Source organism: Passer montanus, unplaced genomic scaffold (genome assembly GCF_014805655.1).
Source record: "Passer montanus isolate IOZ18808 unplaced genomic scaffold, ASM1480565v1 scaffold112, whole genome shotgun sequence".
Classification (NCBI taxonomy): domain Eukaryota; kingdom Metazoa; phylum Chordata; class Aves; order Passeriformes; family Passeridae; genus Passer; species Passer montanus.
Genome location: NW_024357836.1, coordinates 1,517,467 through 1,533,976, shown reverse-complemented (window position 1 = coordinate 1,533,976; position 16,510 = coordinate 1,517,467). Strand labels below are relative to the sequence as shown.

The window sequence follows — 16,510 nt, the reverse complement described above, 5'->3', positions numbered from 1 at the left end:
TTGTCAGCTATAGGGGGTTTAAATAGAACTGCGGGCGCACAGGAGTTCGTGCTCGCTTCGGCAGCACATATACTAAAATTGGAACGATACAGAGAAGATTAGCATGGCCCCTGCGCAAGGATGACACGCAAATTCGTGAAGCGTTCCATATTTTTTCCCGGGCACGGTCTCCAAGCCCCTCCCCGGGGCGACCCTTTTGTCCCCCCCGAAACGCGGCACGGGCCGTCGCAGCCCCCGGCAGGCCGGGGCAGCCCCCCAGGCGTTGTCAGCCACCCTGCCGCAGGCGAACATCAACCCTCAGGTTTCCAGGCAGCCACTGACAGGAGAGGACACGGTCCTAAGCTGCGCCAAGGGGGATTTATGTTGGATATCAGAAGTTTTTGTGGACGCGGTGCTGTCCCGCTGTGCCCCCGCCCTGTCCCCACCGCGGTCGCGTCGTGGCGAGGACAGAGCCTCCCGGCAGTACCGTGGGTTTTTATTGAATTGCTCTGTTACAGCAAGCTCGGCTCCGGTGGGGAGCAGCGGGGTCCCAAGGCCAGCCCCAGACCCCCCCATCCAGCTCAGCATCAACCCCGCCGCGGGGAACCACGGCCAGCTCTGTCCTGGCACTCTGAGCCCTCCCCAGCACCCACTGTCCCATGCCATGGTGACACTGCCAGCGGGCAGGACGTGCCCAGGCCTCTTCTGTGCAGCTCTGGGGGGCTGCAGTACCCCAAAGCCCTGTGACCCTGGCTCGTGCTGTGGTGACAACCAAGGAGGGAGCTGGGACACCATGGCCCACTCAGACAGCGCTCTCCTGGTAGCTGTCGTCCTCCAGGAACCTGCTCAGCCTCCTCCCGGGGCTGGGGGCCGCGTCCTGCCCTGGGGCTGTGACCTCCCCGGCGTCCCCATCGCTCTGCTCCTGGGCAAAGTGCATGAAGACCTGCAGGGAGGGCAGGATGAGAGACAGCGCCGTGGGACAGGGCCACCACGCCCTCACACTGCCTCCCCTGTCACCTGGTCCAGCGTGGTCTGCGACACCGAGTAGTCCTCGATGTGGCAGGGGCCGCGGTGGGCGGCCAGAAGGCTGAAGACGGCGGCCAGGGAGGTGGCACGGGCGGGCAGGTGGTACTGCAGCAGCCCCCCGTGCTGCTCCCTCAGCACGATGCCGGGGAAGCGCTGCTGCAGCAGGGCCTGCACCGCCGCCGGGCCGGGGCCCCCCGCCCGCACCACCACCGTGTAGCCGTCCCCAAACCTGCGGGGAGAGGGGACGCCGCTGTGAGGAGTGGCCGTGGCCCCCACCCTCTGCAGCCCCGCCAAGAGCCGGTACCTGTTCTTGAGGTGCTGGACGCTGCCCAGGCAGCGGAACCGGCCGTTGACCATGATGGCCATCCTGGTGCAGAGCGCCTCGCACTCCTCCATGCTGCGGGGACACGTGTGAGCCCCCCAGGGCAGAGCGACGCTCCCTTCTGGGGGGTTTCTACAGGAACAGGGTGCTCCCCTTTGGTGGGGACTCACCTGTGGGACGTGAGCACCACGGAGCGGCTGTCCCGGATGACGCCAAGGATGCGCTCCCACAGGAACCGCCGCGCTTGTGGGTCCATCCCCGTTGTGGGCTCATCCTGCAACGGGCCCGTTCCACGGTCAGCCTGGGCAGGACCCTGGCGCTGCCGTGGGACCTCCCAATGCCCCCCTCACCAGGAAAACAACCGGGGGGCAGCCGAGGAGGGCGATGGCCGTGGAGAGCTTGCGTTTGTTGCCCCCGCTGTACTTGCCCGCCGGCCGGTCGGCGTGCGGGCCCAGCCCCAGAGCAGTGATACCCCACTGAGCCACCTGCGAGAGACAGAGGGGGTGAGGAGGGGGCTGCCCCTGGGCTGGGGAGGACATGGTGCAGGCCCTACCCTGGGGGTCTCCTCCTCCGGGATCCCACGCAGGCGGCTGTAGAACTCCAGGTGCTCCCGCCCCGTCAGCAGGTCCGTGATGGCGTCAAACTGGGGACAGTAACCCATGTGCTGGTGGACAGACTGCAGGTCGGTGAGCACGCTGTGGGGTGGGGACAGGTGAGCATGGGGCAGGGACAGGTGAGCACACTGTGGGGTGGGGACAGGTGAGCATGGGACAGGGACAGGTGAGCACACTGTGATGGGGACAGGTGAGCATGGGAGAGGTGAGCATGGGACAGGGACAGGTGAGCACACTGTGATGGGGACAGGTGAGCATGGGGCAGGGACAGGTGAGCACGCTGTGGGGTGGGGACAGGTGAGCATGGGGCAGGGACAGGTGAGCACACTGTGATGGGGACAGGTGAGCAGGGGAGAGGTGAGCATAGGACAAGGACAGGTGAGCACACTGTGATGGGGACAGGTGAGCATGGGAGAGGTGAGCATGGGGCAGGGACAGGTGAGCACACTGTGATGGGGACAGGTGAGCACAGGATGAGGACAGCTGAGGATGGGACAGGGACAGGTGAGCATGGGACAGGGACAGGGACAGGTGAGCACAGTGTGATGGGGACATGTGCCAGGCATACTGTGGGAATAGGGACAAGCAGCTGCAGGGACGAGGATGAGGATGATGATGAAGCAGGCTGTAGGGCAAAGGGCCAGGAAGGGCACAGGGTGGGGACAGAGATGGTGGCATAGGTGCTGTGAGGACATGGAGGGGAATCCAAGCCGTGCAGTCCCTGCATTCACCCACCTGTGCCCCTTCAACCAGGCCTCTCCCAGCGTCACCTCCGTGTCCCCTGTCAGCATCTTGAAGGTTGAGGTTTTCCCAGCCCCGTTCACCCCCAGGAGGCCAAAGCACTGTGGGGGCAGAGCAGGGTCGCTGGCAGCCCTGGCCCTGCCCACAGAGCCATCTGTCTGTCCGTCTGTCCCTCACCTCCCCGGGGGGGATGGCCACGCAGAGCCGGTCCACGGCCGGAGCCTTCCTGCGCCGGTACACCTGCACGGAGGAGAGGTGGCACTGGGGGCTCCCTCCTGTCACTGCCAGTGGGGCCGGGGCTCCTGGGTGGGCTGGAGCCCACAGCGGGGTCCAGCCCACGCACCCACCTTGGTCAGGTCCTTGAGAAGCAGGAGGTGGCCGTGTGGGGGGATGCTGCCCACCCTCGCCCGCTCCCTGGCCACGTCCTGGTCCTCATCTCCCAGCGAGGGCAGCGCCAGGGCCCGGGGGCTGTGGGAACAGTGGCAAGGGCACATCCAGGGCTGCCCACCCCTTGAGCTTGCCCAGGGTACTGTGTCCAGCTCTGTGTGCAGTTTAGGAAGGACATTGATATGCTTTAACACATCCAAAGGAAGGCAACAAGGCTGCTGAGGGGCTTGGAACACAAACCCTGAAGGAGCTGGGGGTGTTTAGCCTGCAGAAAAGGAGACTCAGGGGTGACCTTATCACTCTCTACAACTCCCTGGAAGGTGCCTGTGCTCAGGTGGGGTTGGTCTCTTTTTCCAGGCAACAACTGACAGAACCAGAGGACACAGACTCAGGATGTGCCAAGGGAAACTTAGGTTGGATATGAGGAAAAAGTTTTTAACAGAAAGGGTGATAAAGTAGTGGAATCATCTGCGTCAGGGATTCAGTGATTCTGGGATTCTGGGATGCTGTACCCCCCGTCCAGCGCTCACCCCAGGCGCAGGAAGAAGCGGTGGTACTGCAGCAGGAGGGTGAAGAGGAAGAAGACGATGCCCTCGATGGCCATGGCAAACATGTTCTTCCCTGCCAGGTCCCAGGAGAGGGGCGACACGAAGCGCTTGTCCCCTGCAAGCAGCCAGAGGGGCTGTAGGAATAAGGGACCCCTGTGCTGGGATTTGGGGAGGGCGAGCAGCCCTGACACCCCCAGACTCACCAAACCTCTCAAAGGCATCAGCCATTGCCTGGTTCTTCACCATGTCAATGAGGCCTCGGCCCAGGCAGAAGTGGGGGAAGATGAGGAAAACCTTCTTCAGGACACGGTTGATGTCATTGAGGTTCTGATGGGGCAGCAAGGACAGGGGTGAGGGAGCTGGCACTGGCACTGGAGGGGAGGGATGGGGGTGCAGGGCATGCCAAGGCTCACCTGGTCCACGAAGAGCTCCAGCACAAAGGTGGCCACGCTGCCGTTGATGCCGATGAAGAGGTTGATGCAGGTCAGGGCCACGTAGGCAGTGCTGGGGATGCTGAAGAGGAAGGAGGCTGGATACATCAGGGGCGTGATGGACCATCTGCAGGAGGGACAGCAGGGGCTGGCTGAGGGGCACCTCCCAGCCTGGGGTGGGTTTGAGAGTGCACCCACCCTCCCAAGCACCACAGCCCCTCACCCCGGCTGCCCCCAGCCCCACCACCCCCTCGCCCCTGCTGGGCTCTGCTGCCCCATCACCCGTAGAGCAGCAGCAGCAGCACCAGGGAGGGCAGGTTGGCCGAGGACACGTAGGATTCCTGCTGGAAGCAGAGGAAGATGAGGATGACCAGCAGCGCGGGGACCAGGTAGTTGCACTGAGGGGATGGAAAAGCAAGGAAAGGGGTCAGGGGTGGGACCAGCCCCCTTGGAACTAATCCCTGTCCCCATCCCCATCCCCACCATGTCCCAGGCGAAGTTGCCCAGCCAGTAGGTGATGGGTTTCATCCCGCTGACAAACTGAAGGTGCTTGGCCTTGCTGACCCGCTCCTCAATGAGGAAGACCACAAAGCTGGCCGGGACGAAGGACATGGCGAAGATCACGCAGATGGAGACCAGCACGTCCACAGAGGTGGCCATCCTGCCGAGGAGGGGAGGAGAGCTCAGCGGGGGCCAGAGGGGGCTGTGGAGCCCCGTCCCCACACTCACAGGGCGGCCTCGGAGAGCTGCTCCTTGGTGAGGTTCAGGGGGTGGTTGGTGGCCGTGATGCCGAAGCGCGCGGGGTCGGTGCCGGGGGGCAGCCGGGCTCGCAGTAGCCCATTGCTGGCCACGTTGAGGAAGGAGACCATGGCGTGCCAGCCCTTGTTGTTGAACCAAACCTACAGCATGGGGAGGGCCGGGCAGCTCAGAGCCCCCCGCCCAAGCTGGCACTGCCCCCGGCAGCACCAGGAGCATCCCTGCTCCCCACCGGGCTCCTGCTCCCCTCCAGCCATGCTCAGTCCTTCCTGGGCTGCTCCACCCCTTGAGGGGACAGCACTGTCACATCCCTGCTGCCCCAGCTCTCCCCCCTGAGGCACCCCCAGCCCTGGGCACACCTTGATATTCCTGCGGGCATCCAAACCCTCGATGAAGCGGCTGAGGTTGGCCAGGAGCCGATCCGAGGGGCTGCCCTGGGCACAGGGACACAGGGTGAGGAGGGGTCTCCCAGCACTGGGACCCCAGAGCCGAGCCAGGGGCTGGGTGCAGCTGTACCAGGGTGATGTTGAGCAGCGCCCGGAGCTCCAGCACTGCCTGATCCACCTCTGCTGCTGATGGCAGGGCCTGGGAGCTGCCAGCACCCAGGGAGAAGCCGCCGTACCTGCAGGAGAAACGGGGCTCCCAAACCTGCCAGAGAGACTCCCACTGCCAGCATGCCTGGAGCTGGGCTTGAGGATCCACCTGGGTCCCTTCCACCCCTGGAGATTCTACAATTCTGTGAAACCTGACACCCACCCCACTGCCACCCTTGTGCAAACTCAACCCTGCACTCGCCCAGGTGCCAGAGTAAGGGACACACAGCAGAGGGCACCTGGATGGTGGCTCTGCCCAGGGACCACTCAGGCTCTCCCCAAACCCACCAGGGATCTCCTGTGTCCCTCCATTCCTGGCTGTGCCAGGCTCCAGCCCCTGCCCAGCTCACCTCTGCTCGTTCACCCACTTCTTGTTCCTCAGCCTGAAAGAAATGAGGTGGGGGGAGTCAGAGGAGAGAGAAACCCCCCGAGGGCAGCACCTGCCCACCCAGCCACATGTCCCCAGCAGTGTCCCCTTCCCCCAGGTGTCCCCGGGGTGTTCCCTTGGTGTCCCCACAGTGCCCCTGCAGTGTCCCTGGTGTTCCCAGCACTCACTCCTGGCGGATGATCTGGGGATAGGTCTTCACCAGGTAGTCGGAGATGTTCCTGCCCGTCAGGTTCTGAAGGATGTCCCCTGTGCCCCTCTGCACCTGCGGGATGGACAGAGGGGCTGCATGGACACCCAGCCCTGTGGCATGCTCAGAGCATCACTGCCCCCACAGCCAGCAGTGCCAGAGCCCTGGGGCTGCCCCTGCCGGGCTGGGGGGGTTACCTGGGGCGGTGGGAGCCCCCCGGCCCCCTCAGGACATTCAGGCAGCATCCTGTGTGCCCCCGGCCCGCTGCACTGGCACGGGGGGGACGGCTTGGCCCGTGTCCAGTTCCCACGCTGCAGCACTTCCAGCAGGGACGGGGGGGCCGAGGGGGTGGAGAAGCCATCGGGGTGGGAAGCCGGTGGGCACAGCCCTGCCCTGGGCACCGGGGGAGAGAGAGAAACTCCCGTTACCAGCCCGGTGTGAGCCAGGGGCACCGGGACCCTCCGTGGGCATGCTGGGGGTCCCCAGTGTCACACCAGGTGGCAGAGCTGCTCCGTGGGCAGGTGGGGATAGGGCAGGGCCGACAGCTGGGCCACATCTGGAGGGATGGGGAGGGCTGGGAACCCGGGGCAGGAGCCACTGGCTGGCACAGCTGGCCACAGCTCCGTGTGCCCGGCATGCCAGCCTGAGGGTCCCCGGGCACTGAGGTAGGGGACAATCCCCGGCTGTCCCCGTCCTTCCGAGGACACTCACGCCTTCCCCTCTTCCTTCATGCACTTGGTGCCGAAGCCGGGCTCAGCCAGGAGCGCCTCCAGCAGCCGGGCTGTGTCGGGGTCTCCGGGGGCGTCGTTGCTGCCGGGAGACACAGGAGTGAGCTGGCGGCAGCGGGGGACCGGGACACGGCGTGCACAGGGCTGGGGACACACCTGAAAAAGGTGAACTGCCGCCCGTACATCCAGGGCTGCAGCTGCAGCGGCGGGTACTTCCCGAAGGGCGGCACGATCAGGCTGAAGAGCAGCGCGATGCAGACGAAGACGGCGGGGAGGACGATCTGAGGAGGCCGGGGGGATCAGGGCTGGCTCTGCCCCACCCTGCCCCGTGTCCTGCTCCATCCCCTTCCCCGCGGCCCCACCTGAGCGAAGAACCCGCGGGTGCTGCGCCGGGCGTGGAGCATCCTCTTGGTGAAGAGCGCGCGGAGCTGGCGGCAGGTGAGCGCCCAGCCCCGCAGCCTCCCGCACGCCCGCCCCGCCGCCCCCCGCAGCAGGTCCGTCTCCCGGGGCTCCTCCGCTGCCGGGACACACACGGGTCTGGCAAGGGACTCGTGCCAGGCGGGGTGAGGGGGGACAGGGGGCTGGCAGGGGCGTCCCCCCACCCCAGCATGCAGGAGCCCCCAAACTGCCCCCAGCTCCTACCTCGCCGGGCTCCTTTGGCTCAATGTAAAGGAGAGGAGAGAGGGGTTACTACCAGTGCCCACCCACGGCAGAGCTGGCGCCCCAAACAACCACAGCCCCCCCCCCAGGCTCCCGTGGCTGTCCCCATGCCAATTTTCCCTCAAGAGTTCTCTTGAATTCCCCCTGGGATTTCATATCCCATTCCAGCTCCTGTGCAGAGCTGGGCTTCCCCAAACCCATGCTCATCCCAGATCTTTGCTCTGGGGACACCCCAAAACTGGCAGGTAGTCCCTGAGTATCCCCCTGCTTGAAGGGACACGTGCCTGAAGGGATGCCTGCTTGGAGGGACAGCCACCCAGACGGACACGTGCCATCACCCCAGCCCAGGGGCAGGAGGTGGGGAGCCCTCAGCAGCAGCTCAGGGATCCCACCTCCCCCAGCCTTACCCATCTCTCCATCGGCCACATCCCCATCCCCCATCTCGCCAGGAGCTGCTCCTTTCATGGTGCCTGATGAAATGAGGACAAGATGCCAGGGCAGGACCAAGGTCACAGGCTGTGACACCTCTCTGCATCCACAGGTGCTCCCAGCAGGGCCCCCCAGCCCTGGCAGGTGCTGGGGACACCCCACCCCTCTGCTTTGGGCTGCTGAGCACCTCCCCAGCCCCACTGTACCCCAGAGCTCAGCTCCAGCCAGGACTGAGGGGTTTTACCTGTGGTGTCAGTGTCCAGCGCTGTGTCCTCGGCCACCTTCAGGAAGATCTGGGCGTGTGGGAGAGCTGGTGTTAAACACACACCAGCACCCACAGGGAAACCCCCTGGTCAGGAGCACCCCGGGAGCCCCTTGACAGCCCCCCCGGGTACCTCTTCCAGGGTGGTGTCAGAGATGCCGTAGCTGGAGACCCCCAACTCGCCCAGGCGTGCGTCCAGCTCGCGGAACAGCTCCCCAAAGGCCCCATCCCTGGCCCCGCTGTAGGGCAGGACAAAGAGCACCTCGTGCCCGATGTCCTCCACCAGCCGGGAGCCAGGGACCAGCTTCTGGATCAGCGCCGACAGCTGGGCCACATCTGGAGGGATGGGGAGGGCTGGGAACCCGGGGCAGGAGCCACTGGCTGGCACAGCTGGCCACAGCTCCGTGTGCCCGGCATGCCAGCCTGAGGGTCCCCAGGGGAGATGGAGGGGATGGGGATCCCCTTCTGCACTCCCAATAAAAGGGGGAGAGGGGCCAGATGGGGGGCTGTGCACCCCCAGTCCCCCTGGGGAGTTTGGGGAGCAGCTGGGGGTGACACTGTGAGGGGACACAACGCTCACCCACGGCGCTGGCATCACTGCCCCGCTCGCTGCCCAGGCCCGTGTCACTGCTGTGCTCCGAGTCACTGCCATCCTGCAGCAAAGGCTGGCTGGAGCCTGGCACCCCACAGCAGCACTGGCCCCCAGTGCCCCCCAGTATCCACACTGGCTGCCCTTTGGGGGATGATCACAGGGCTGAGGGTCCCACCTTTTTGGTGACACCGGGGACAGCGCCGGTGCTGCCGCCTGTCCCGCTCCTGTCCCGCTTCACCAGGGTGAGGTGGTACCCGGTGCCAAGCCTGGCCTTGAGGAAGAGGGGGGACCCGCAGCAGCAGAGCCGGCCCTGCGAGATGATGGCGGTGCGGTCCCCCAGCAGCTCCGCCTCGTCCATGTAGTGGGTGGACAGGATGATGGTGCGGCCTGGGGACCAGGAACGGGCTGCACCCCCTTGCTGGACCCCCCCACTGCAGGTTCTCCCCGCTCGGGCCAGGCTGGGGGGCTCAGAGGGTGAAGCGGGGGCTCCCAGCCCTGACCTTGGCGGTACTTGAGCAGCAGCTCCCAGATGCTGCGGCGGGAGAAGGGATCCACGCCGGCCGTGGGCTCGTCCAGGATGACCACCCGGGAGCCGCCCACGAAGGCGATGGCCACCGAGAGCTTCCGCTGCATGCCGCCTGCAGAGGGAGGCGTTGGGGAGGCTCGGAGCCACCGAGCCCCGCTCAGGCACCCAGCCCGGCCCCCACACGCACCCGAGAGGTTCCGGGTCTGCTCCCGGCGCTTGTGGGGCAGCCCCGTGTCCCGGAGCAGCTGCTCCATCTCCTCCTGCACCTGCCGCTCCGAGAGCCCCTTCAGCCGCCCGTAGAACCAGACGTGCTCCTCCACCGTCAGGCTGTGGGCACGGGGGGAAGGCAGGGTGAGGGGCACGGGGATGGAGGGGGACAGCCCTGCATCGCTCCCCACACCACCCCAGCCCTGCCTACATGTCGAAGAGCACGTTGTGCTGGGGACACATGCCCATGGATTTGCGGATGCTGTCGATATCGGAGCGGATGTCCCAGCCCAGCACATAGGCAGTGCCCGAGGTGGGGGGCAGGAGGCCAGTCAGGATGGACCTGGAAATGGTGACAAAAGTGGGTCATGGAGCACAGGGGCAGCAAGGCTTGGGGCCAAGGTACCCTGTCCTGTGTGGGGACCAGGTGGGGACAGAGTCAGGCTCAGCTCCTGTCCCCAGCCATGGCCATGCAGCCCCTCTGTGGTGGCTCACATGGTGGTGGTCTTTCCAGCGCCGTTGTGGCCCAGGAAGGAGGTGATCTGCCCCTCGTAGAAGTCCAGGCTCAGCCCGTTGACGGCTGCACGGCCGCTGCTGCCATAGACCTTCACCAGGTTGCGGATGGAGACGCCGGGCTGGAGATCAGCAGGCGGCTCCTCCACCAGCACTGGAAGCCACCAAGGGGTCACATCCCCGGCCAGGACCCCTTACTGAGGGCAGGACCCCTTGCCATGGGGTGCAGGGCCCTCCACTGGGGAGCAAGGCCTGGGCTGGAGGGCTCCATGGCCACTGCCCTCAGCCACGCAGCTCCAGGGTGGGCAGGGACCCACCTTGGGGTGCAGTGTGGGGGCTGCTGTGGTACACGGAGTGCCCAGATGAGGATGACTCTCCAAACCAGTAACTCTTCAGGAAGGGGAAATTCCAGGGCTTGGGGATCCCGTACTGACCTGCAGCAGAAGGGGTTAAGTGGGGCCAGGGCTGAGCGGCAGCTGGGGGTCAGGGGAGCTGCACCCACCTGGGAAGACACCCTCGAGGTACCAGGTGGCCAGGCCGTAGAGGACAGCATCCAGCAGCAGCAGCCCCATGGCTGCAGCGAAGCTGTACGGGTCTCCTGGCACGGGGCTGGCAGCCAGGTTGTGCCACTGGATGCCCACACCCTGCTCCTCGTAGAGGGAGAAGTAATCACAGCCAAAGCCGAAGGCCACGGGGGACAGCAGGCTCTGAGGACAGCCAGAGAGGCAGTGAGGGCAAGGACTGGCCTGGGGGTACAGCCCAAAGCCCCCACCCAGAGCAGCAGGGGCATTGCAGAGGGGCAGCTGCGGGCTCACCACCAGGACACGGATTGGGAAGGTGATGTAGTCGCGCCAGGCGACGCACAGCACGTAGGGCAGGTACAGCGAGAAGTAGATGATGCCACCGCACGCCGAGGCCAGGTTGGCACGGGGGAAGAAGGTGCTGATGAGGAAGCACTGGCTGATGGTGGCTACTGAGAAGGTGCTGAGGAAGAGGAAGATGACTGCTGGGTCGCTGTAGGGCAGGATGTTTCCCAGCTGTGGATGGAGGCAGGTTGGAGCCTGGGGAGCCTCCCGTGCTGGCTCCCAGCCCTGACGTTCTCTGTGTCACCCATGCTGTCCCCTGAGAGCTGCAACCTGCCTTGAGGATGAGGACAAGGAGGGCAGAGCTGAGGAGGAAGGGGATGAAGCTGCTGAGGAACCAGCTGAGCCAGAGGATCCCGCTGCTCAGCCCCATGGTCTTCATGGTCTCCTTGAGACGCGTCTCCTTCTCGTGCACCACCCCCTTGATGATCATGGCCACTGAGTAGATCCAGGCCAGAGTCATGAAGAGAGGCAGCGAGCGGTTCAGGACTCTCAAGAACCTGGGGAGATACCAGCAGCCATTCCACCCTTAGCTCAAGGGCCTCTTGTGCCAGGGACACCAGGGCACGACCAGCCCTGTGCCACCTCCCCAGTGCAGCCACGCTGCAGGGTGCTTGGATGTGTCCCCCACTGCAGCAGGGGGGTCACCCAGCTGTCCCAGGCTCTGCCCCTGCCCACTCACACGTCGTCCACGTAGCAGGGGTAGGGCATCTGCTGGACGTAGACCCCAGTCCGTGGGGCAGCCCCAGTCTGCACCCGCACCACCGCCTGCTCCACCAGGTCCTGAATGTACACGAAGCCCCCCCAGACGTAGCGCAGGTCACTGAAGGGGTCAGCTGCGGGGCCTGGGTCCCAAAACCTGGGGGAAGGACACGCTGCTGGGACCAGGGATGCCCTGGCAATGAGCACAGGGTGGCCAAGGAGACGGACAGGGAGGGCATCCCCCAACCTGTCCTTGATCTTGTTGGTCCTCGTGACGTCGTCAATGTCCATGCGGATCTTGTAGCGGACGTGGGGTGGCAGTCCGGGGGCTGTGGCATTGACGGGGGGCTGGAAGACCACTGCTGCCCAAAACTGCTGCTCCTCCAGCAGCTCCAGGGCTCGGGCTACCAGCTGCTCCTCGGTGGCCACTGCCTCGATCTTGTCCAGGCAGACACACTGTGGGAGGGCAGGGAGGGCTCGGTGGGCACGGGTGGTGCAAGGGGCCAGCCCCCCACAGCAGGGTGACACAAACCTCCATGAATTGTGACAGCGTGCTCAGGACTGTGTCCACATCAGCGTACACCTGGTGCCAGGTGAGGCCTGGTCCCCCTGCTGGCCCCGTCAGGAATGTGACCAGCTCTGGCAGCTTCCAGGAGGTGCCGTTGAGGAACCCATCCAGGAGCTGGGCTGTGCTCGGGGCCAGCAGCAGGTCCTGCAAAGCACCAGGGTATGGGAGACCATGCAGCCCACCCCACTCCTGGCCAGCTGCACCCCAGCACAGCCCATCTTGCACCCCACAGCAACCCTGTTCCCAATGGGAGGAGTCTGGGGTCACACACCTGGAGCACCTGCATCTCCAGGCTGCTGTTGAGGAGCGTGTAGATTCGGGGTCCCAGCTCCTGCCAGGCACCCCCCAACTCCCCCAGCACCGCCAGCTCCCGGAAGGTCCGATTCACCTGTGTGAGAAGGAGAGAGATGAGACCCCCCAAACCCCTCCAGCCCCCCCGCAGCCCCCACTCACCTCAGCCATGACACTGTCGGGGCCGGGCCCAGGTGGGGTGTACAGAATCTTCCCCACAAAGAGGGGCTTGATCCCCCGCCAGAAGATCTGTGACAGGGGGCTGGACTCCAGGCTGCGGAGCAGCTCCCGGCAGAAGGGACCTGGGGATACAGAGCTGAGCCCTCACCACCACCCCCCCCTGCCCCCTGCAGCCCCTGGCTGAGCCTCCCGCAGCCCCCCACTCACTGGTGCTGCCTGAGGCCACGGGTCTGTGCTCCGAGCTGTTACGGTCCAGGAAGGCTTTGACATCGTTGTCCTCGTACCAGTTGAGGGAGGGGATCCTGAGCCCCCCGCCCTCGGGGTGCCCACAGGCGATGCGGGACAGGGCTGTGAAGGCTCCCGTGCTGGTGTTGGGGGCCCTCAGTCCCGCAATCTCCTGACGCAGCTCGGCCAGGCTGGTCATGGAGGAGACCTGGGGAGAGTGGGATGAGAGTGGAGAGGGGCAGTGGGGAGCAGGGGCACGGTGGGGGTGGGCAGGGGGCAGGGGAGGGGTGTACCTCCTCCATCAGGGATGCTGCATCCCGCAGGAAGCTGCCCAAAGCTTCCACGGTGCCAGCGATCCCGCCCAACTCCGAGCTCAGCTGTTCCTACAGGGGGCATGAGAAGGGGGTCACAGCCCTGCCGGGGAGGCCAGGGGGCTCTGCCTCGCTGCCCCCCAGCCCCCGACCGCGCTGGGGGCTCACCGCCAGGAACCGTGGGAAGTCCATCTGGGAGAGGAAGGAGCCCTCCATGGCACGGAGCTGGGAGCTGGGCAGCGCGCAGAGTCCGTGCTGCAGGCTCTGGGTGGAGCCCACCAGGAAGCCCCCCAGGATCGAGGCGTTGCACACCAGGGCCTTCAGCGGGAGGCGAATGCTCGCCAAGGAGAACTGCAAGGAGAGGGGGGGCAGTCGTGATGCGGGCACCAGGAGTGGGCACCGGGACTGGGCACCGCGGCGACACTCACGATGCGGGGGCTGAGCCGAGCCCCCATCAGCTCATCCACCAGCGCCGGGGGCAGAGACGTGTTGGTCCGCAGGAACCGGGAGAAAGTCTCGTCCTCTCTCAAGTATTCCCTCACCGGCAGAGCTGGGGGAGCAGGGGTCAGACAGGGGGTCTGGCTCCCCCGGCACGCCCCGGCCCCGGTGCTCACCGCTCCGCTGGTTCCCGCTGTCCCGGAGCCGGCGCAGGGCGGGCAGGAGCCGGGCGAAGCTGCGCAGGAGCCGCTGCCCGTGCCCGCGGAGCAGAACCTGCCGGGCTTCGGTCAGGAGACGAGAAACGCTGTGACAAGGGGGGGGTGGGCAATGAGACCCCCGGCCAGCCCCGCTCTGCCCCGCAGCTCCCCAGCCCCGCGCTCACATGGAGCCATCGAAGTTGCCCACCACGCCGGGGGCCTCTCCCGCCGTGGGGTGCAGGAAGCAGGGGTTGTTCATGTTGCAGATGATGCCCTGCAGCCAGGGCAGGGTCCCCGCAGAGGGCAGCGCCTTGTTGGGAAAGTGGCCTGAGGGAGAGGGAGGCAGGTTCAGGGGACCCCACAGACACCCGAGCACCCTGTGACCGCCTCCCGTGTTTGTCCCCGCGGTGTCACCCCGAAGGCACACAGAGGGGTCTTATCTGGCTCCGGGGGTCCTGCGGGGGGCACTCACACTCGTGCTGCTTGAAGGGCGGGTGGGATCGCCGCACTGAGATCAGGATGAGGAAGAGGAAGAGGGGCCACAGGATCTCGATAGCCAGCTGGATCTGGGGGAGACGCAAGGCTGGGGTGGGGTCCCGGTCCCCATCAGTGTCCGGGGCTCTGCCTGCCCCTGTGCCATCCCAATCGCCCACTCACCCGCTGCCGCCGGCGGTAGGTGAAGTTCTTCCAGAGCAGCAGTCCCAGCTGGGTGCCCACCGCCATCGCGGGGGTCGCGGGCCCCGCCCGGCTCCGGCTGCGGGTCAGAGCAGGGGGGGCAGCCCCGAGCTGGGGATGACGGCTGAGATCTCACTTCCTTCTGCTTCGGGGCTTATCACACCCCGGGCACGGTGCCGGGCACAGCGCTGAGCTCCGGGGCCGGCAGGAGCCGGACGGCATTCCGGCAGCAAAGCTCCTTTCCGGAGCTAAGGGCTCAAATCACATTCCTTCCTAAAGCAAAAGCAGCCAGAATTGGGCACGAGCTCTGTCCAGGAGCCAGCAGCACGGTTCGCTGCCCATGCCGGGCACAGGGAGCACTCCGGCACCCCAGCAGTAGCTCCGGGCGAGCTGGGCAGCCCGGGAGAGGCTGAGACCTGTCCGTGCCTCAGTTTCCCCGTGAGATGGATGTGGGTGGGGCTCTCATCAGCCCAGGAGCGGAACTGCTCCGGTGCAGTGGGCTCGGGCTCCGACACCCGCATCCCACGGGAAGCATCCGCATCTCTGCCAGCTCCCGGGAATTCACCCACCCCTGGAGCCGCCCCAGCAGCTCCGGGGCCCGGCAGCAAAGTTCTGCCAAGGCGGCGGCACGACCCAACCCGCAGCGATCCGCCCGGTGCACCCGCCCACGCCCCGGGAGAACCGAGCTCCGGGGCGGCTCCCCGGTCCCCGCCAGCCTGGCGCACCCCCGGATTTGCCCCTCGTTTTCCCCCGGGGCCCGGGAGCCGCGCACTCACCGCAGCCCCGAGCTCGCCGTCCCCGCCCGCGCCCGGGGCTAAGCCGGGTCCCGGGAGCAGGCGGGATAAGCGGGCACGGGGCAGCGGGATTAGGATCCCGGCTGGGAAATCCGCCTAATCGGCCTGCGGGGCCGGACACCAGCGGGTTCGGGGGTAGGATTCCTCCGGGGATGCACCGGGGTCAGCTGGGGTGACACGGAGAGAAAGGAGCTGCCAGGTGGGGGTGACACGGGGAGACAGAGGTGCGTGAGTGTCCCCACCCGCTGGAACCGGGGCGTGCTGCGGATCCGCCGGTGCGGGGGAGCCCCAGCCCCGCGGGGGCGGCGGCACTTTTCGGGACAAAACAAGCACAGAACCCCTGGATCCTCGCGGGGGACTGGCGTGGGAATGTGCTCACTCATCTCACGAGGACAAACACGCCGCATCGCTGCTGCCGGGAGCTCGCTGGACCCCGCGGCCCCGGCAACCGCCGGAGCAACCGCGGCTCCCGGCGCCCTCCGAGCCCGCGTCCCCCAGCCCGGTTCGGCCGCACGGAGCCCCGCTCCCGGCAGGGGTGCGGAGTCACCGGGAGGCGGACGGGCCGGGAAGGAGTGGGGACAGCCCGGGGGAGACACGGACAAGCCAGTGGGGACATGGGGACAGCTCGAAGGAACGATGACAGTCCAGAGGGGACACGGGAACAGTTCGGGGCTACGAGGGGGACACGGGGATAGCCTCGGAGGGGGGGCGGGGAGGCACTAAGAGCCTCGGGGGGACGCTGGGCGGCCGCATGCGGCCGAGACAGCAGCCGGGACACAGCCTCGGCCCTCGGCCCTGGCAGCCCCCGGCCCGGGACCCCCGTTACCTGATGCTGCTGCGCGGCCGCTTTAAGAGACCCCGCGGCTCCGCCGGGCGCGCGCGGGCCCCGCCCACCCCGCGCTACAAAGTAGCCGTGGGCGTGACGTCATGGAGCCGGCTCTTAAAGGGGCAGGCGCGGCGCGGGGCGGGGAGCAGGAATCCCCATCCCATCCCATCCCATCCCATCCCATCCCATCCCATCCCATCCCATCCCATCTCATGGATCCCACCCCAACCCATCCCATCTCATGGATCCCATCCCATCCCATCCTATGGATCTCACCCCATCCCATGGATCCCATTCCATCCTATGGATCCCATTGATCCCATTGGTCCCATCCCATCCCACGCCATCCCATCCCATGGATCTCACCCCACCCCACCCTTGGGAGCCCCACGGAGCGGCGTGGCTCTCCGAAACGCACCATTTTCCCCCAAAAAGGTGGATCCCTTCCCGGACAGGCATGTCCCATCCTGTCCCGTTGGCACTGTTAATCACTCATTCATCCCGCACATCCATGAACCCCCCAGCCCATTCCCAGCTCCCTGGGACACGCA

The 16,510-nt window shown here is 66.3% G+C and overlaps 1 protein-coding gene and 1 non-coding gene across 3 annotated transcripts; one reads left to right on the top strand and one right to left on the bottom strand.

The window, feature by feature from the left end:
- The first annotated feature begins 48 nt into the window (after positions 1 to 48).
- Positions 49 to 155, top strand: LOC120496024. The gene has a single exon (XR_005626201.1). It is a non-coding gene; the product is annotated as a U6 spliceosomal RNA (small nuclear RNA).
- A 304-nt stretch (positions 156 to 459) lies between these two features.
- ABCA7 (ATP binding cassette subfamily A member 7) lies at positions 460 to 16,029 on the bottom strand. Of its 2 annotated transcripts, none has more exons than XM_039695812.1 (50): positions 15,960 to 16,029; positions 14,322 to 14,612; positions 14,137 to 14,230; positions 13,850 to 13,991; positions 13,644 to 13,771; positions 13,458 to 13,579; positions 13,198 to 13,380; positions 13,012 to 13,101; positions 12,701 to 12,926; positions 12,476 to 12,615; positions 12,294 to 12,410; positions 11,987 to 12,166; positions 11,702 to 11,910; positions 11,435 to 11,611; positions 11,030 to 11,252; positions 10,705 to 10,926; positions 10,392 to 10,596; positions 10,207 to 10,323; positions 9,872 to 10,043; positions 9,588 to 9,719; positions 9,357 to 9,496; positions 9,144 to 9,281; positions 8,819 to 9,030; positions 8,632 to 8,704; positions 8,185 to 8,387; positions 8,034 to 8,082; positions 7,768 to 7,830; positions 7,063 to 7,217; positions 6,857 to 6,981; positions 6,684 to 6,782; positions 6,170 to 6,365; positions 5,953 to 6,047; positions 5,748 to 5,780; positions 5,321 to 5,426; positions 5,164 to 5,238; positions 4,778 to 4,947; positions 4,532 to 4,709; positions 4,331 to 4,446; positions 4,031 to 4,175; positions 3,821 to 3,944; positions 3,600 to 3,732; positions 3,030 to 3,150; positions 2,860 to 2,922; positions 2,677 to 2,783; positions 1,881 to 2,022; positions 1,678 to 1,812; positions 1,498 to 1,601; positions 1,310 to 1,402; positions 997 to 1,234; positions 460 to 922 (listed from the first exon to the last, which is right to left on the bottom strand). In XM_039695812.1, the coding sequence occupies exons 2-50, from the start codon at positions 14,385 to 14,387 to the stop codon at positions 782 to 784; spliced, it is 6,717 nt and encodes a 2,238-aa protein (XP_039551746.1). In that variant the 5' UTR covers positions 14,388 to 14,612; positions 15,960 to 16,029; the 3' UTR covers positions 460 to 781. The 2 variants fall into 2 exon arrangements, with proteins under 2 accessions (XP_039551746.1, XP_039551756.1); XM_039695822.1 differs by lacking the exon at positions 15,960 to 16,029 and adding an exon at positions 15,116 to 15,156.
- Between the last annotated feature and the right edge of the window lie 481 nt (positions 16,030 to 16,510).

Coding starts and splice junctions, on each gene's coding strand:
- ABCA7 (XM_039695812.1), bottom strand. CDS start 14,387: ATGGCGGTGGGCACCCAGCTGGGACTGCTGCTCTGGAAGAACTTCACC. Junction 12,167..12,293: donor TGGAGATGCAGGTGCTCCAG/GTGTGTGACCCC, acceptor GGTGCTTTGCAG/GACCTGCTGCTGGCCCCGAG. Junction 3,151..3,599: donor CGCTTCTTCCTGCGCCTGGG/GTGAGCGCTGGA, acceptor CTGTTCCCACAG/CCCCCGGGCCCTGGCGCTGC.